We start from the raw sequence: 20,851 nt of genomic DNA, 5'->3' as shown, positions 1-20,851 counted from the left end.
ACATGTCTTCTGTTTTGGCTTCAAGGGGGCCCTTTTCTCTTTGTTTTGTCCTTCCTGAAATTGGTAAACCAGCATGCACTTGGGCCAGTCTCTCATATGGCTGGCCAGACTGTGTAAGTGCACTCTGTCCCCGGCTGCTTGCTTTGCTTCAGCATGTGGATGCAGGCCCCTCTGTGTTGAGCTCGTTCAAAAACAGCAACTGTGAGAGGGACTTTGGAGTCCTAGTGGATGATCCCTTAAACATGAACCAGCAGTGTGCAGCAGCAGCCAAAAAAGCTAATACAAACCTTGGTTGTATAAACAGAGGCATAGAATCAAAATCACGTTAAGTATTAATACCACTTTATAAAGTCTTAGTAAGGCCACATCTAGAACACTGCATCCCGTTTTGCTCACCACATTACAAAAAAATATTGAGATTTTGGAAAAAGTGCAAAGAAGAGCAACTAAGATGATTAAAGGCCTGGAGACAAAAACATATGAAGAACGATTGCAGGATTTGGGTATGGCCAGTCTAGAGAAAAGAAGGACTAGGGGGGACATGATAGCAGTATTCCACTATTTGAGAGGCTGCCAAAAGGAGGAGGACGGGGTCAACTTATTTTCCAAGGGACCAGAGGGCAAGACAAAAAATAATGGATGGAAACTAACCAAGGAGAGAAACAACCTGGAATTAAAGAGAAATTTCCTAACAGTGTGGACAATTAACCAGTAGAATGGCTTGCCTTCAGAAGTTTTGGGTGCTCCATCATTGGAGGTTTTTAATACTGGGCAGCCACTTGTTTGAAATGATATCGGGATTCCTGCTTGACTAGAAGACCTCTAAGGTCCCTTCCAGCTCTATTCTGATTGTTATATAGTACCAAGTCCCTTGGCCAGAGATAGGGACACCCACAGATCAAGAAAGCCAAGATGACAACTAAATCAGAATGAGTGAAACTCCCATCTGTTTTTTATGTGACACACCCATTATAAAAAGATGGTTTTGATCACACTATTGTGGCTGCCAACTTGATTTTCTTGCCTATGCTGGAAGCCTGAACTGAGCACCAGTAACAGGGATGAATGCCTAAGAATATCACTCTTGTCATGCAGTTTGTATCTTGTGTTTCAATTCCCTTTCATTCTGATCTTTAAAAGATTTGGTTCTATTTCAGTTGTGAAGGTCTTTGCCAAGTTCTTTTTCCAAAATGAAGGGATCCAAAACCATAACTATCTTCGGGTTTTTGTTCCTTGGTTCAACCTGAGCACTGGACTAAGGTCCAGAACGCCTTTAGTTGGGATGATGCCCTTTTAGTCTTTGAAATCTGGATGGAAATCAGGTTCTCATCAGGTATCCAGCAATCGTATAATGTAGATGTGAATGTATCCATAATGGTACCATCTCAACTTTAATAAACTAATGTCTAATTAAACTTTTATTCTCAGTGTTGCCCACCCCATGTCTACGATTGTTTACCCCACTTTCCGCAATGCCAGTAATCCTGGGAGTTGCAATCCCATCTGGAGAGTTCCTAGTTTAGGAAAGGCTGGTCAACAAACATGATCCCCAAATCCCGATTCTTCCATTTCTTTTAGTTAGAGGCTAGATCAGATTTGTCTTCATTGGTCTTTCAGGAGGAAAGTCCTATTCTGGTTGAGTCAAAAAGGAGTTCTTCTGAGAGAAAGACTACTGAGGAATGAAAGGAGGTCAAAGCAAGGAAATTCCACAATTCATGGTGGAAGCCTGTTTCAAAGGAATGCTTGTTGCCCTGCCCTCTTGAAGAACCATCTCTGTGCCTGTTGCTTCTCCACAGCCAGGTGTTATGTTCCAACACATAGAAACTGTAATTGGCTAATCTCACAGAATGGTGACTTGCCCCAAGAATGAAGGAATGCAGGTCTCAAGTTGTAACATCAGATAGGGATGATGGAAACTGTTGACCAGAGGGATTCCAAGTTCTTGACTGAGCATCCAGTCTGAATTTATTTATTTATCAAATTTATTGACTGCCCATCTCACCTGAGGTAATTCTGGGTGGCTTTACTTAAGGTTCTGTCCTGTTCATCAGGACAGAATAAGGGTATAAGGATCTGGGAATCCATCTGAGTCTTGGGATACCTGAAACCCTAAAATGTAGAATTTTTAGCAGAAGGACTTACTAGTAACATTTCTTATTGAATTTTTATAAAATGATTGCTGTATCCTATTCTGAGCCATTTTCACTACTGCCTGGCTTAAAAGCTCCCAAGGGTTCTTCCACTGTTCTCTAAAGGTCATGTTTCTGACTACGCATCAGTTTGAAGCTTTCGTCCAATATAGATCGCTTGTTGCGTCTCAACTTCTTTTGTCTCTTGAGGTGAATGATCACACCAAGAAGAACACTGGCAGTGATGAAGAGCACAACCCCAGCAATAACAAGAGTAATAATTGCTGCTTCTAAATGTCTATGGTCTAGCCTTGAGCCAAACAAAATGATGTCATGGGAGATTTTTTCTTCAGAAGCTTCCACATGTTCTTCTCCAGAAGGACCCCCAGTTACCTCATCAGAAGTTTCTGCTGGAAATAGAACAAATTATGTAAAAGCCAAACTACGAAAAAAGAGGAATTAAATAACTTAAGCCACTGAAAACTGGGAAACAACAGCGATAATCGTATAATAGCTGACTGAAGTAAATAAAAAACCATGGCTAAACTGGAAATCCTGTGAAATCATTTAGAATTTGGGATTGAAATAAGTTGGCCAAACAGAATCTCTTGCAGTTGTGTCATTCTTGAGCTTAAGCCTGGGTTCATATATTACACTAGTCCCTGGTTTTTCCTGAAATTGCCAAGCCAAAACCAAGAACTGACCTGTCTTGTTCATACAGTATATGATTCAAGTACAGCATGGCTGAGCATGATGTTTAATCATGCTTCAGCTAAAATGCCATAGCTAAGACGCAGCAGCTTTACCTATACCACAGCCTGAAATCAGAAAACCATGGGTAAGAGGCAATCCTGCTAGCATAAATTGTGATGAATAAGGGTGCACCAGTTAATATTAAGAGAATTTCCAGAAGACAGAGGAAAATTGCTGGAGAGTGAGTTGTAAGAGATTAACAATATTTCAGGATGATTATTTGGGACCACAGGAAAAGAACAATGGAAGAGAGAAAAGATTTCAAATTTTGAATATCTCTATCAATCGTGATATCTGAAAGAGATATCTGAAAAGAAGTATGAAAAGAAAACACGGTACCTGTAATTTTGAATACATGGTATCTGCAATGCTCTGCACCTGAAAAGAAATAAATTGCAGAATCAGGACTGTTTTGTGTAGCACAAAGGGAATTGAGGATCACAAAGCAGCTCAAAAGATCTGTGTGTGGAATCCAGCTTCTACAAAGAGAAGTGAATCTGGATCTACTTTTTCGTTAAGCATCACATTCAGCCCTTGAACTGTGGCAAACAGACATTTATGTCCATCCCCAGAACTCTATTGTGCTGCTGGATTAGCAACTGAGACTGAGGTTTTGAATGGTTCTGACTGAATCGAATACTGGAATGGACCTGGACTGCACTTAGATAGAACAGAGCTAGAAGGGACCTTGGAGATCTTCTAGTGACAGCTCAACCAGGAGACATTTCAGACAAGTGACTTTTTTATGTTCATTTCAGTTTTAATAACTTACAAAGTCAATATGAATTGATTATACAACTGTTTTGTACTTCAACTATTTTTATAAGCGTTTTTATTGAATTTTTTAGGGTTAGGAAGGGGATCAGGATTTGGGATGGGGTTAGGATCGGGATTGGGGTAGGAACGGGGTTGGGAACAACCTTGGGGTTGCCCCCCAATAACATTTTCAAGCTTTAGCAAACAGACGATTGTCTGGGTACATATGTTCAATTAACACTAATTAATATAACAGTAAATAGCTATAATATATATGCTAAACGATAATCATAAATGGTATCAGTTAATACATATCATTCTCCTTACTAATATAAATTCAAAATAACATATAACATTCATTTCTTGCAAGTTCGTTTTCCTAACCATTGGTAAAATTTATCCCATGTTTTAAAATAAATTGAATCCTCTTTCTCTTTAATCTGTAAGGTTAATCTGTCCATTTCTGCTAAACTTTTCTTGATTAAAATCTCCTCACTTGGTAGGTTTTCACTTTTCCAGTATTGGGCAAATGCTATTCTCACTGCTGTCAATACATGCAATATTAGATACTCATTCTCCTTCTCATACTTAGCTCCTAATATTCCTAACAGAGACAATTCTGGTTTAAATTCAACCTGTATTTTAGTCATCTTTTCCAACCCTGTATGTATCTTAAGCCAGAACTTTTTTGCTTTAGGGCATACCCACCAGATATGGTAGTAGGTACCTGGCCTTTGTTTACATTTCCAGCAATTATTCGAAGTATTTTTAAACATTTTAGCTTTTATTTATAGTCTTTTATTTCTCAACGTAATCCATTATTTAAGCCTGAGGTCTTCAAACTCTGCCCTTTTATGACTCACGGACTTCAACTCCCAGAATTTCTCAGCCAGGCATGCTGGCTGAGGAATTCTGGGAGTTGAAGACCATGAGTCATAAAAAGGCCGAGTTTGAAGACCCCTGATTTAAGCCATGGTAAAATGGCTGCTTGATAATAGTCTCCAGTCTGGGAGTCCAAATCCTCCACTATTTTTAGCTTCTTGTAACATTTTTACTTTGATTCGTGTTTTCTTCCCTTGCCAGATAAATCTCAATATTGTTGCATTTAGGTCATCAAAGAAAACCTTTCCCAATTTTACAGGGATCATTTGAAATCAGAAGAGTACTTTCGGTAAAATATTCCATTTTGACTGTAGCTATTCTTCCTAACAGCGACAGTTGAAGATTTTTCAACTTTTCCAAGTCCAGTTTTATTTGTTTCAACAATCTTTCATAGTTATCTTCTTTTAATGTTATACATCTTGCTGTTAGGTGGATTCCTAGATACTTAACTTTTTTTAGTTATTTGTAGGTTTGTCTTTTTTATGTTGAGTTTTCTGTTTGTCTGTTAGGTTTTTTGTTAATACTTTATTTATTTATTTATTTAATTAAATTTTTATACCGCCTTTCTCCCGAAGGACTCAGGGCGGTGAACAGGGCATATCTTAAAACTACAAAAGTACAAAAGTTAAAAAAGAATTAAATTATTGCCCACAATAAAAACAATAAAAAATATATATGAATATTAAAACCCTAAGTAATTCCCCATCAGGCCAGGCCAGCTTGTTCAAATAAATGGGTCTTTAACCCGCGCCGGAAGGAGCGGAGATCCGGTGCCATCCAGAGCTCAACCGGCAGCTGATTCCACAAAGCCGGAGCGCCCACAGAGAAGGCCCTCCCTCTGGGGGCCACCAGCCGACATTCTCTGACTGGAGGCACCCTGAGGAGGCCCTCTCTGTGGGAACGCACGGGGCGGAGGGGAGTCGACGCCGGCAGCAGGTGGTCCCCGAGGTATTCCGGACCCATGCCATGTAAGGACTTAAAAACCATCACTAAGACCTTGAACCTCACCCGGAAGACAACTGGTAACCAATGCAGCTCGCGGAGCAAAGGTGTAACATGGGAGTACCGGGAAACTCCCAAGACAACTCTCGCGGCCGCATTCTGTACCAGTTGGAGCCTCTGAGTGGTCTTCAAGGGAAGCCCCATGTAGAGAGCATTGCAATAGTCAAGACGAGAGGTCACGAGCGCATGAGTGACCGTACACAGGGCATCCCGGTCTAGATAGGGCTGCAACTGCCGCACCAGGCGAACCTGTGCGAAAGCCCCCCTGGTCACGGCTACTACATGATCTTCTAAGGTAAGCCGTGCATCCAGGAGGACTCCCAAGTTGCGAGCCCTATCTATGGGGGGTAAAGACTCACCCCCCATAGAAAGTGATGGAACGTTTTGAATGTCCCGGGATGCCGGAATGTACAGCCACTCAGTCTTGTCAGGGTTGAGTTGAAGTCTGTTCCTCCCCATCCAGACCCAAACCGCCTCCAGGCAACGGGACATCACAGCGAGGGCATCACTGGGGTGGTTTGGGGTCGAAATGAAAAGTTGGGTATCATCAGCATATTGATGATACCCAACTCCAAAACCACGAATGATCTCACCCAGCGGTTTCATGTAGATGTTGAACAGGAGAGGCGAGAGAACCAAACCCTGAGGAACTCCACAAACGAGAGACCTAGGGGCCGATCTCTGCCCCCCTGCCAACACCGACTGCGAACGTCCCAGGAGATAGGAGGAGAACCACCGAAGAACTGTGCCTCCCACTCCCAATCCCTGAGACGCCGCAGCAGGATACCATGGTCGATGGTATCGAAAGCCGCCGAGAGGTCTAATAGGACCAGGACAGAGGAATATCCCCTATCCCGGGCCCTCCAGAGATCATTCACCAGAGCGACCAATGCCGTCTCCGTGCTGTACCCGGGCCTGAAACCCGATTGGTACGGGTCCAGATAATCCGCTGATGCGCCACCACACTCTCAACAACCTTCGCAAGAAAGCGAAGGTTGGAGACTGGACGAAAGTTGTTCAAGACAGCTGGGTCCAAGGCAGGCTTCTTGAGGAGAGGTCTCACCACTTCAAGATGGTGGGGAAATTACCCTCACTCAAAGAAGCAGATATCACCGCCTGGAACCAGCCTCGTGTCCTCTCCCTGGCTGCATAAACCAGCCAGGAAGGGCACGGATCCAATAAACATGTGGTGGAACTCAGCCTCCCCATAATCCTGTCCACTTCATCGGGGGTCACAGAATCAAACTCCTCCCAGATAACATTGACAAGACCGCCCGTGTCCTGATCGTCAGACTCTGCCCAGCTGGAGTCCAAACCGGTCCGAATCCGAGCGATTTTATCCGACAGATGTTGACCAAACTCCTCGGCACGATCCTGCAAGGGATCCTCCCTCACCTCCTGATTAAGGAGGGAGCGAGTCACCCTAAACAGGGCGGCCGGGCGATTATCTGCGGACGCGATGAGGGCAGAGAAGTAATTGCACCTCGCTGCCCTCATCGCTGCGAGATAAGACCTAATATAGGTTCTTAACCGCAACCAGTCGGATTCGGATCGGCTGGACCTCCAGCAGCTCTCTAGGCCCCGTTTCCGACACTTCATCTCCCGGAGCTCCACGGAGAACCATGGAGCTCGATGGGATCTGCACCGGGTCAGGGGCCGCAGGGGTACAACCCGGTCCAGTGCCTCAGTGGCTGCCCTTTCCCAGGCTTCCACTAAGGCATCCGCCGAGCTGTGAGCGACAGAGGCAGGTGGGGATCCCAGCGCTGCCTGGAACCCGAGAGGGTCCATTAAGCGTCTGGGGCGGTACCATCTAGTTGGTTCCGCATCCCCACGGTGGGGGGTGGCAAGACGGAAGACCAGCCGCAGGAGGTGATGATCGGTCCATGACAGGGGCATAATAAATGGAGAGCCCCCACCAAGATCATCCAACCACCGTCCAGATAAAAAAACCAAGTCAAGGGTATAGCCTCCCTCATGAGTTGGTTCAGAAATTACCTGCGTCAGGTCCATGGCCGTCATGGAAGCCATGAACTCCCGGGCTAACTCAGATGACCCTCCCAGGGATGGTAGATTGAAGTCACCCAAAACTAGAAGTTTGGGGAACTCAATCACCAAACCAGAGAGGACATCGAGTAGCACGGGCAGGGCTGCCGCTGTGTGACTAGGCGAAACGTACACCAGCAGCAAGCCCAACTGCGCCCCCGAACCAAACCTCAAAAAGAGAGACTCACACCCGACTATCTGAGGAACGGTGGTCTCCCGCGGACATAAGGTCTCCCTAATAACAAGCGCCACTGCCCCGCCCCTACCTTGAGCCCAAGGCCGGTGTAGCGCTCGGAAACCTGGTGGGCAAAGGTCAACCAAAGGGACCCCACCCTCTGGACCCAACCAGGTCTCGGTAATACAAGCCAGGTCCGCATGCTCACCCTCCACCAGATCCCGCACAAGGGGAGCCTTATTAACCACAGACCTGGCATTCAGGTACACCAGCCGGAGCTCAGGAGGCTGCACATCCTCGCTCCCGGCACCTCGGGGAAGAACCAGAGGGTCGGAGTGCCTCACCGCTTGCAAACAGCGGAGACGGCCCTCCCGGTAACGATACGGCCCTCTGTCCATACGCCTGCTGCCATACCCCAGTGTCGTGGGAATCGGTAATCCCACGATCTGCTCCCGAGCCCCAGATGTAACCACAACCCGCTCCCGCCGAACGCCGTCAGACCCAGGCCTGGCCTGCAACATGGTTGTATGGCCACCCCCCACAGCCAGATAACCACTACCCCCCACCCCCCTCCCCAACCCCCTAAAAAATTTGACTAAAAAATTAACCAGGGGCCTCTTATTAAATTTATATCGAGAGCCCCTGGCCTTACCCGGCCATCTCTCAGGGTCCCAATAAGTGGGCCCTTCATCGAGACTGGGGATAGGAAAGAAGGCGGGACGCACCCAGGAGAGGGGGGCACCCCTGAGGGCAAGCAAGTCCGTATCGGAATATCGGTACATACAGTCCGAGCAAGTCCAGAGAGGGCAGTCCAATGGTTAAAAAATCCAACAGGAGGTTCGAAGGTAAGGAGTGGAACATTTGGGCCATCCACCAACCTACTGCCACTCGGTTGGATGCTCCCAGGGGCAGACCACAACCCGTCCTCTCACAACGGGGCGCAAGTCTGCTCCCGGGGATGGTCCAAAATGCACACCCTGGGTGGGGCAGAACCCATAGAGCTCCCACCTCTATGGGGCTGCTGATGTAAAACAAGCCACTCTCCCACTGTGGCTTGTGCCCAGGTCCGTCCCAGTCCAAAGGGGAAAAAAAGGAGGCAGATGGAGAATTAATAAATAAATTAATTAATAAGTTGGTAGTCTGCTATGTCGCCGCCGTTGCCACAGCCATCGTCGCTGCCGGTAAAACAGGCCAGCGGGCCTCGAAGACGCCGCCATCGCCATCACCGTCGCCGCCATCACCTCAAGCAGCCGGAACCAAACGAGTCGCTGTCGCCATGGTCGTCCTCTCCACCGCCCAGAGCAGCCCGAGGACGCCGTCGCCATAACCGCCTCCGTCGCCAGCAGCGGCTCGAAACCAGCACAGGGGGCAGCCTTGTCAATAAAGTAGCAAGCGGCCGTCTTCTCCGCCGCCAAACGGCCCGAAGACGCCGCAGCCGCCAAAGAAACAGCACAGGCAGGTCCAATAACAGAATGTCTCCGCCGCCGCTGCCGCCAGAATGGTCTGCAGGCATCTTGCACAGGCTCTCCTCCCCTCTCCCGGAAGCGCCGATCAGCTGGGGCTCCGAGGACGCTGAGAACTCCGAGGACGCCGAGAACACTGCCGAAAACGGCCGAAAACCGTCCAAGACAGCAGCGCCGACCCAACGGCCCATGGCGGCCCAAAACAGCTGGAAACACCCCCGCCGCCGACCGCAGCCTCCTAGGAGAGGCCCGGAGACACCAGGGCAGCAGGAACTGGCAGGCCGAAGAAGCCGAGCCCAGCAACACCGTGGAAGATGAACAGGCGATGGAAAAGGCAACACGCAAATGGAACAGGCAAATAGCAAAACTACCTCCTTATTTGCCTCATAAATTCAGCTTCATGGATTTAACAATCCACATCCCCTACCCAGCGGGACCAAAAAGACCCCTGAGGGGCTCCCAAGGGACGCCCAACAACCGGAGCTCACGGAGCTCAGCCCGACACGTCCGCCATCTTCAAAAGCCGGAAGCCTTTTTTTTTAGTCTTATCTATATTTATTTTCAAACCTGCCAGTTCTCCAAACTTTTCTATTTTCTCCAACGGTTAGCAGCTGTTTCAAGTGGCTCCTCCAAAATAAAAACCAAGTCATCCGCAAAGGCTTGTAATTTATATTTTTGTTCTTTTATCTCCAATCCTTTAATTTCTATGTCTTGTCTAATATTTCTGGTCAATACTTCCAATGTTTATATAAATAACAGTGAGGATAATGGACATCCCTGGCTTGTACCTTTTTTGGTATCTAAGTTTTCCGTATAGTCTCCATTTAGGATTATTCTAGCCATTTGTTTATGGTAAATTGCTTGAACTGCATTTATCAAGTTTTTCCCGAAATCCATTTCCATCAACTGCTGGAACATAAATTGCCAGTTTAAGTTGTCAAAAGCTTTTTGTGCATCAAGAAATATTAATGACATCTGTTTCCCTGGATGATTTTCATAGTACTCTAAGACATCCAAAATCATTCTTAAGTTGTTTTTTATCTGTCTTTTAGGTAGAAAGCCATTTTGATCTGTATGTATGAATTCAGTCAGGAATTTCTTAATTCTTTCTGCCATTATTGAAGCAAAAGTTTCATAGTCCACATTTAATAACAATATTGGTCTATAGTTTATTATTATTTTTCTGTATATATTTTATTGGTATTTTTTAACATAACATAAATCATTCAGTAATTTGTAAACAGTATGTTGTCTGGGTAACATTTATAAGACAATCTTTAACAACTGATTTCTATAATCTATATTCCATACGTTAATTTCATTTGATTTTCCCTTTTCCCAAAGTATCTTTCTTTGCAAAACATTAGATTAAGACAATTCTCATTGTTTTGATAAACAACAATTAAGTATATAGTTTTTCCAATAATTCTATTTGTCATTTTAGTTGCCTTATCGTAAATCCTGTTACCGTGCTTATTTCAGCTTATTTCTCCCCCCAAATTCTAAATATTCTTACTAGTGACAATTTTCTCAACAATTAACTACATTTACATTGGTGGATTTAATTCTATTTTTTCCGTATAAGCCCTCTCATACTTTTATATTTCTTAATCAATAAGTAAAAAAGTAAAAAGAGAAAAGTAAAGAGGAGAGAGACAAAAAAGAGGAAAGAAAGAAGAAAGAAAAAAAAAAGCACGGAGATACAAAAAAATAACATACGACTTAAAATATGTATCCCTAATTTAATATATATTTATTCCCTCAATTTCTTATTCTTTTTGACCATAGCTGAGAATGTATTTAATCTATTTAAACTTTAAGCATTCCATTCAGTAAATCTAATCATCTAATCCTTTAACTCTCATTCAAAACACATTTTTAATGCTTTTCTTATCCTCACATTTAAATAACTAAAACGTTTGCTTTGTTTAAATCATTTCAACTTTTTTTACAGAAAAGAAAAAAAACATATTGTATTAATTTTAAAAAAAATCATCCCTCTAAGAGTAATATATTCCAAAGTTTTAGTTTTTCCATTTCTTTAGCCATATTCAAACAAATGTCTTATTGTATTAGTTAACAAAAAGTTCATTTCTCTAAGAGTAATATATTCCAAAGTCTTTCCATTTTTAGCCATATTCAAACAAATGTTTGTTTTTTAAATATTCTCTCTGATAAGTCCCATCATCTATTTTCTTGATTTCCATTTTAATCTTTTTTCTCTGGCCATTGCCTTTCTTAATCAGTATGTTTTGCTGCATCATTCGTTTCCCTGTGAAGTATTTTTTCCTCATTCTTTTCCTTATCTTCAAAGTTGCTTAGACATGTTGAAATATTTCCCATTTGAATTAAATCATGATTTTTTATTTTATACGGTTCCATCGTTAAGTCTCTATTCTCAGAATTATGTTCAGTCTAGAGATGACTGAAAATACAGTAATATTTTCCTGGGAAAATTCTTGGAGTGAAATTAAGTTGGAGATAAGTTGATTCATATTCTCAAGGTTGTTCTGTATTTCTTTGTGGTTTAAAATCATTGTCCTTTGAAATGGTTGCCGCTTATCATATGTTTCCTTTTGTAAAGTATTCATTGCTTCAGATTTGTTACTCTCACTTTGTTTACACAGCTGCATTTTTAAAGAACTTTGAGGGTCAGAGAAAAAAAAATCCAGTAGGTGTCAGTGTTTGCTCATTTTTCAGGTCTTTCTAGTCTTTTTTTTCTGTCTCTAAAGGGTAAGTTTCGCCACTTCCGGTAACCAAAAGGAGGGAGTAAAATCCCCCTCCTTTTTTCCCCCCCTGGAGATCTCTTATTTTTGGGACTTTCTTCTTCAGGAAAATAGGTAGGATAGAGAAAATCAATATTCTTACCAGATTCAAGCATGCTGTTTAAGATCCGTTTAGTTTAAAAGCTTATGACTTCTGTTGTTTTCAGCTATGGCTGGACATTCTGTTGGTTTCTGGGAGGCTTCTCCTGGACTGTTTGGAGAGACCACCATCTCTCCTAAGTCCCTGGGATTTCCTTCCTTCATTCCACTCCTTCAGGGTGGGTTCTGGCCCCTTAGGGTCCCCAACAAAAAGAAATTTCAGCCGAAGGGTTCGGCATTCTGAATCTTCCAACTGCTCTGCTGAAAAACAGGAACCGTAAGCCCTGGTCTGTAGTTTTTTATATGTGTCAGATCAGTATCTTCTTGATATTAGCTTCAGTCCACGACTTTGGTATTTTAGTCTCCAAAAAGATTTCATTGCACAGTTCTATCAACCTCAGACCTAATACATCTTGTAATGCAATGTAAAATTCTGCAGGAAGTCCATCTGGCCCCAGAGTCTTATGTTTCTTTTGTCTTTTTATGGCTTCAGTAATCTCCATCATTGATATTTTCCCATTTCATATATTTCTGATATTCTCCGGGATTTTTTGGCAAGTCTGTCTCTTTGAGTTTTTGACTGTCTTGTCTCTTCTTAAAAACCTCCAGTGATGGAGCGCCCACTATTTCAGAAGGCCAGCTGTTCCATTGGTTAATTGTCCTCACTGTTAGAAAGTTGCTCCTTAATTCCAGGTTGCTTTTTTCTTTGATCAGTTTCCAACCATTGTTTCTTGTCCTGCCTTCTGGTGCTTTGGAGAATAGTTTGACTTGCTCTTCTTTGTGGCAGCCTGTTGTGGCTGGTTAATTGTTCTAACTGTCACTGGTTAATTGTTCTAACTGTCAGGAAGTTTTTCCTTAGTTTTAGGTTGCTTCTCTCCTTGACTAATTTCCATCCATTGCTTCTTGTCCTGCTTTCAGGTGCTTTGGAGAATAGCTTGACTCCCTCTTCTTTGTGGCAGCCCGAGATATTGGAACACTGCTATCATGTCACCCCTCACTCACCCTTCTCTTCATTAAACTAGACATACCCAATTTCAGCAACCGTTCTTTGTAGGTTTTAGCCTCCAGTCCCTTAATCTTTGTTGCTCTTCTCTGTACTCTTTCTAGAGTCTCAACATCTTTTTTACATCGTGGTAACAAAAACTGGATGCAGTATTCTAGGTGTGGCCTTACCAAGGCATTGTAAAGTGGTATTAGTACTTCACGTGATCTTGATTCTATCCCTCTGTTAATGCAGCCTAGCACTGTGTTGGCTTTTTTGGCAGCTGCAGCACACTGCTGGCTCATATTGAAGTGATTGTCTACTAGGACTCCGAGATCCCTCTCACAGTTACTACTATTGAGCAAGGTACCACCTATGCTATACCTGTGCATTCGATTTTTCTTGCCTAAATGTAGAACCTTACTTTTTTCACCACTGAATTTCATTTTGTTAGATAGTGCCGAGTGTTCGAGTCTGTCCAGATCCTCCTGTATTTTAAGCCTATCTTCATGCCAGCTTGGTGTCGTCTACTTTTTTGGATCTTCCAGCTGCTGTTCTCTACTGATCCATCACTTATCCTGAAACTTTCCTAGTTCTGGAATTTCATCCTTGCTTTCCAAGGAGGTCAGATATGCCTTGGAGCCACTGAATGATTTTGAACGGCACAGTCCCCAAAACAGATTAAGCCCATGACCTTTCTTCTTACAACACAAGCTTTCTTCTTACCTTGGTGGGGTAGGATTGTGAAAAGGGCCTCCATGCCAGCATGGATATGGTCAGCCACATGGCAGTGAAGAAGCCAGGTGCCAGGATTGCCAACCTGCATCTCTACCATTTCGAAGGTCCCAGGGAAGAGATCCACCACATCGGCCTGGTAACTCTTGCCATTCTGACACACAAAATGGAAGGATAATGAGTGAAAATCTAGAACAGGGGTAATGGCTAGAGGGTAATGTTTAGCTACTACCAATTCCACGGCCAGAAAGCTAGGCATTTTATAAGTTTGCTCAACTTAGTTTGCTTGGTGAGATGTGGGGAGAGGAAATAAATCAACCTGCCAAGTTGGGACACACAAATTAACTGCAAGACAGACTCTTTCCCCAGATTGATTTTATAAGTGGGGTGGGAGGAAGCCTCTGCATCGGTTTTGGGAGAGACTTACCCGGTAAATGAATGTCTCTGCATGGAAGTGAACGGTGTGCACGTCAATCTCCTGGCCCATTCCCAGCAGATACCAGTTCACCCAGTCTCCTTCACACATCTCCAGTCCGGGCAAGTTTGCATATATTTTACCATTGATTGCTAAGGAAAGAAGAGATCTTTGCTTAATAATGATAGGGCATTTGTCTCGTGAAGAATCAAAGAACCACTCACCCTTCCAAAATGAGCCTTTGCATTTCTCCTTAGCATCAGAGCCTTTTGTCTCTGAAAAACTGTCAGCAATTATTCTGCCTGCCTGTGACTCGATCACAGCCACCATAAACAATGTGGTTAACTACAATCTTTATCCCAAGGAGGACTTTGAACTGCATTTCACTTTGCTGCTCTACTTTTGGAGTTTTGGCTTCTTCTCTCTCTCGTCTTCTGTCAAATCTTGCCTAATGAAGAATTTAGAGACTATCATAAATTATGTAGACCAAAAGGTCTATACAAATAATCCTCAACTTATGACCAGTTGCTTAGCAACCATTCAAAGTTACAATGGACCCCCCCCAAAGGTACTTATGATTTCGTTCTGAAGTTTCAATGACTTCCCCCCTCCATCACATGATGCCCATTTTTGGCGCTTGGCAAATGGCCTATGTTTACTGCCATATGCAGCATCCTGTGGTCACATGACCACGAATTACAATATTTTTGCCAAAACCCAGGTTCACTTAATTACTGACCCCCCTCCCAAAGCCCTCCTACAATTGTGTCGGTCAAACTTTACAACTGTCACAACTTCAACTGGTAGGTTCCATTATGGTTGTAAATCAAAGCCTGCCTGTAATTGCTTTGTAGAGGTAAGAAAATCATCTTAATCAGAACAGAGCTGGGGCTGAAGGTTAGAGAACAAGAATATAAAGTTCAGGCATTTGCAGACGACCTAGTCTTTGTCTTAGAAGAGCCATTAACTTCTGGCTGCCGACATTGATAGGATACAGAAATTTGGTGAAGTAGCTGGATTACAAATAAATAAAGAAAAAACGAATATTATAGTTAAAAACATGACGGGAATACAGAGATTAGAACTACAAAATACTTTGGGCTTCCAGATAGTTCGTAAAATTAAATATTTGCGTATATGACTGTCTGATAGATGTTCCTCAATAAAGGTGGATAATCATTTAAAATTGGTCGGACAATTGGAGAAAGACTTAGAGAAATGGGGTAAGCTACAACTTTCGCTAATGGGTTGGATAGCTTTGATCAAAACCCAGGTCTTGCCTAGATTGGTATTCCTTTTTCAGACGGCCCCGGTTAGATTAGATAAAACTTTTTTTAGGAATTTGGATAGGAGTACCAGTAGATTTATTTGGCAGGGCAAGAAACCCCGAATTAGGTTAAAAATGATGCAGAAACTGAAAGAACAAGGTGGATTCAGGGTTCCAAATTGGCAAAACTATTATAATTCAGCGATCCTGGTATGAAATTCGTGAATGGGTCACATTGGCACGTAAACGTTTGTTGGTAATTGAAGGCCACGATCTCCAGCAGGGGTGGCACGCCCACCTATGGTGGGAAAGAGGTAGACCCCCAGAATACTTTACTAAACATTATTTATGTGGAGTTTTGATTGAGATCTGGGCCAGAATTAGGAAAATATATTATAATAAAGTGCCACCTTGGACCTCACCCCTGGAAGCTGTGATCTATCCGACTTTATACAATTTTGAGAAAAAGTTGACTTATAAACAGTTATTAGATCTAAATGGGAACTTAAAAACAAAGTTATCACTTCAGGAACAGGGGTTAAATTTAGATTGGTGGACCTATCTGCAAATTAGTAGTAAATACATGAAGGAATTTGTCGAGAGCTCCATACCCTGGATAGGATTTTGTTGGGAGTGGATGATATGATCTTATCTAAGTGTTATAAATTTTTTATGGCTATGGAAGTAGCTGAGGAGGGCGTGAAGGCCTTGATCCATGCCTGGGTGAGAGATTTAGGTTGCTCAATAGATATTGAGAGGTGGAGCGAAATTTGAGTTAAGAACATTAAGTTAACACGGTCAATAGCATACAAAGAAAATATATATAAAATGGCATATCATTGGCATTTACTGCCGGCCAGGCTCGCCAAAATGTTTCCGGGAACATCCCCAATTTGTTGGAAATGTGGTGTCAAAGAAGGCACATATTTCCACCAATGGTGGACCTGCCGAGAGGCTATGAATTTCTGGAAGAATATTCAGAAATGGCTAAGTGAGATGTTGGGATACCATATACAATTGTGTCCTGAGGTATTTTTATTGGGGATAAGACCACGAAATATAAACAGAACTGCGTGGTACCTGTTGTTACATATAACCACTGCTGCAAGATTGGCGTGGGCCCAATATTGGAAGATGGATGTTAGCCCACCCGACCAAATAGTAATTCAGAAAATAATGAACTGTGCGGAATCAGATCGGCTCACTATGATGTTAAGGGGATGAGGGGACACAGATTATTATTTGTCTTGGAGTCAATGGTAAAATTGGATGTCAAAAAGAGCTATTAATTGAACTTTATTACTTGTTATATGCAATAATTTTTCCTTTCTTTGTGGTTGCTTTCTTATATGTAACGGGACAACCTTATTTCCTCCTCGCAATGTGATGTAAACTGCTATTGACTTAATGTTTGCTTGATACACAAATAAACAAATAATAATAAAAAAGAACAGAGCTGGAAGGGAAGGGACTGTGAGACTCACAGAAATTGGAACAAATCTGTGAGAAGGACAGAAGCAATTATTAGGGGACTGTCAAATAAAACCTATGAAGAACGATTGGACAAGTACCTTGTTTCCCTGAAAGTAAGACACTGCCTTATATTATTTTTGCCTCCAAAAGAGGCATTAGGTCTTAATTTTGGGGATGTCTTATATTTTTCGTGACACCTGCCTCACCTCGCGGTGGCGGCACCAACAGCCCTGTGTGGCTGCTGGCCCACTTCTGCTGTGGCCGCTTGTGGTTGGAGGCTGTGCAGCCCATCGCGCCACTGCCACCACAACGAGGTGATGCAGGCAGAGGAGGGGGTGGAGCTGCCCCACGGGCCCCGCACCCGCTTACTGGTACTTCAGCCCCCACCCACCAGGCCATTTCTTGATAGGCGACCTTTCATTCCCCTTCTGAGCTAGACGGCCATGCTATGGCGGATGGGATGGGCGGGGTAGGCCCAGTCCACCTCCACCATTTCGGAGCCAGGGGGGAGTGCCAGCGAATGGCTCTGCTGCCATTGTGTGCTGCTGGAGGAGAAACAGCAGGAAATGGGGCTGCCATTTCCAGAAGGGAGATGTGGGGCAATGCAGGGAGCAAGCAAGTGCTGTTCTCTGCTCTGCATCCCTGCACAGAGCCATTGTGTTCTCTGTTCTCTGTTCTCCATGAGACAGGCAACAAAGGGCTGGTGGAGGCAGGCGACCGGGAGAGTTGGTGGAAGACAAAGAGATGGCAACTACACCCGGGCAGGGTGAAGCTTAAGCCCCTCCAGCAGCGCACAGCAGCAGTGGAGCCTTTTGCCGTCACTCCCCCCTGGCTCAAAAATAGTGGAGGGGGACCGGGCCTACCCTGCCTATCCCATCCGTCGTGGCATGGCAGTCCGGCTCGGGAGGGAACATTCACTGATCAAGCAATGGCCTGGCGGGTGTGTGTGTGAAGTACCGGTAAGCGGATAGGAGTGGATGGGGCCTGTGGGACAGCTCCACCCCCTCCCCCACCTGCCTTGCCGTGTTGTGGTGGCAGGGGCATGATGTGCTGCATGGCCTCCTGCCCCATTGCGACAGCGAGGTGAGACAGAGTGGTCAGGGTCCTAACTAGGGCTTATTTTTGGGTAGGGCTTATATTAGCCCCCCCAAAAATCAAGGTACGTCTTAGTTTAGGGGAGGGGCTTATTTTTGGGGTAACATGGTATGTTCCCAGTTATTGATGTTAGGCTGATTTTTCTGTAGTTTCCTGGGTTCTGTTTTTTCCCTCCTCCTTTTTTAAAGATGGGAACCATATCAGCTCTTTTCCAATCCTCTGGTAGTTCCCTGTGCTCCAGGATTTTTTAAAGATATGGTACAGTGGTTCTGAGATATCTGCCAGTTCCTTCAGAACTCTGGGATGTAATCCGTCATCCTGGTGATTTATATGCATCCAGATGCATATAACCATTTTCTTGCTTATTTTAATTTTTATTTATAGTCTGTTTTTTACAGCTATGTTTTTGGCAGGTTGAGCTATAGTTTTTTTTGTGTGTGAAGACAGATGCAAAGAATGAGTTAAGCAGCTTTGCTTTCTCTCTACTGCCAGTTACTTCATTGCCATCTTTCCTTGACTTTTTTGTTATTTATATGTTGAAATATTTTTTTAATTATCTTTGACTTTTTATTCCGTCTGAGCCTTTGCTTTCCTGACTTTATCTTTGCATGTTCTGGCTGTCTGTTGATATTCTGCCTTAGTTATGTGTCTGTCTTTCCATTTTTTGTATTTTTCCTTTTTGTCTTTCAGTTTATCAGAGAGATCTTTGTGCAGCCGTGTTGGTTTCTACTTGGATTTCTTGTTTTTGTTTTTCAGTGGTATTGTGTTGGACTGGGCTTTATGATCATATTTTTCATGCCTCTTGAGTTGTTTTCCCCTTTAGGATTTTTATCCATGAGTTTTTGCGTAGGGCTCTCTGAGTTTGTTAAAAAATCGGCTCTTTTGAACCTTAAGACACTGGTTGGATTATATTCTGTTGTTTGTGTTTGCATTATATTGAATTCCAAATGTCAAGGTTCCGACTAATGAACGCAACCAAGTAAGCACCAATGAGATGATTCAATCTCTTTATGCTAAACTTTATTGAGGACATCATTTCAGCATGACTGAAATCAAAACCAGCTCTGATTATTTCCTGTGCGAACTGCTATAATTAAAACATACAATTCTCCCTTCCCCTATTAGTGCCTGTCACATTGTCCAATCAAGTGTCAAAAGTCTGTTATGAGAAAGTGTCTTTGTCAGTTGGTAAACACCTGCTGAAACATCCTTGATTCACATAGTTGGATTTTTTTGTTGTTTGGAGTCTGCATTCTATTTTTCCCCCTCCCCTCACCCAGCGTGTTGGCAAGCTAAGAAGCAGTAAGGGTGGCAATATCGTGCACACACTTTAAGCTTGAAGTTTCCATATGTTGCATTACAGTCTCTGCTATGAGTCCTGAGAGTGGTGATCCCAGGGCTATTCCTCTGATTTGTTGGTGTATCTATTCATGAAACTGAAGCTAGAAAGTGAGGAAGAGGTCCATGATTCTGGACATTTCAATACATGAAACAATCAACAACTTCTTCAAAGGAATAAAATTCACAAGGAAAGAAGAAAATAACAGGCTATCCTTTCTGGTTGTTGTTATCAGCAGAGGAAATGATAGCAAATCAGAAGCACAACTCTATCACTAACACTAACCAAGTGCTCCATTACCAAAGTTACAACTCAACTCCCCAGAATAGAAGCTGTATAAGAACATTATACAGATGAATACAAACACACTACAACAACCCAGAACACCAGAAAAAGAAAACAGATGTTTTATACAAATATCTTTCAACCAAATGGATAACTACACAATTTTTTCAAAATGTGCCTGACCAGTCAACCCACCACAGCACAACCAACACAAGCTATGGAAAGTATAACACTATCAAGCATAAAAAATATCTCAGAAATAACCAACAGACTATTACAACCACACATCACTGTAGCACAGAAACCAACTGAACTCCTCCAAAATATCTTAAATAAACCAAAACACCAATTAGCTCCCACCCCCCAAAACCCAGGAATCATCTATAACATACACTGTAAAAAAATGTAACAGCCACCACCATGTAGGACAAACTGGCAGAAGACTAGCAAAGCGCATCCGTGAACAACTGGTAAACTCCTTACCATCTGGTAAACTTGCAAGATTAATTTTTCTCGCCATGCACATATATACATAACCCAAACTAGACTGTTGTTTCTCTGTGTCATATAATATATATGGGTATATGCATAATTCTGTATTTATTTGTTTATTTTTATCATATTTATGTAGTGTATATTGGAGGTGGTGATCCTTTGAGAACTGTATGCAATGAAATTTCATTTTAATGTATGGTGATTAGTGTACATTCAAAATGACAGTAAAATTATTATTCTATTCTATTATTCTAACTAGCAGTATCAAGGCTGAATCACTAAGATGCCTGCTAACCTCTATCACTACTCAACATGCCCTACAAACAGAGTGTAGGGGTAGAAAGCGTAGGGAAGAAATGGGATTCTAAGAAGCCGTTCACAGACCGTGAGAGCCTGCAAGAATGTTAAGGTCACTAACACAAGTGTCTGATGGAGAAGTGGACCATTCCCATAAGAAAGTAAAGATCTATAATTGGACAACGTGAACACACGGAGGGTTGAGGTTAAGGGAAGCTATTGTTTAACTAGGCAGATTTTCGCATGGGAAAACCAGAACTGGTTTTGCTTCTTCAGTTCCAAGATTGCAAGGCACTGATGAAACGGCAGGGCTCAAGTTCTAAGATGGCGGCGCCTGGAATGGCTGCGGCTGCATTGGCTCTTGAAGGTGAATAGTTTTGGGAGGGACAGTAAAGGCTATA

General features: G+C 43.2%; 1 protein-coding gene across 4 annotated transcripts in view; it reads right to left on the bottom strand.

Annotated features, from left to right (window-relative positions):
- Window positions 1-247: 247 nt before the first annotated feature.
- Window positions 248-20,851, bottom strand: part of HEPH (hephaestin) — a 111,841-nt gene continuing 91,237 nt past the window's right edge. For 2 of the 4 annotated variants that reach the window (XM_083372228.1, XM_083372227.1), the window contains exons 19-22: window positions 14,212-14,351; window positions 13,776-13,938; window positions 3,222-3,260; window positions 248-2,539 (exon numbers count right to left, since the gene is read on the bottom strand). In XM_083372228.1, coding sequence (XP_083228354.1) covers window positions 2,250-2,539; window positions 3,222-3,260; window positions 13,776-13,938; window positions 14,212-14,351 — 632 coding nt within the window. In that variant the 3' untranslated portion in view covers window positions 248-2,249. Of the gene's footprint in view, window positions 2,540-3,221; window positions 3,261-13,775; window positions 13,974-14,211; window positions 14,352-20,851 lie in introns of those variants that run through there. The other 2 variants (XM_083372229.1, XR_014493635.1) reach the window with 2 other exon arrangements.

This window comes from Vipera ursinii (genome assembly GCF_947247035.1).
Source record: "Vipera ursinii genome assembly, chromosome: 12".
In the NCBI taxonomy this organism is placed as follows: Eukaryota; Metazoa; Chordata; class Lepidosauria; order Squamata; family Viperidae; genus Vipera; species Vipera ursinii.
Note: the sequence above shows the minus strand (reverse complement) of the source record. Positions and strands in the feature narration are given on the sequence as shown.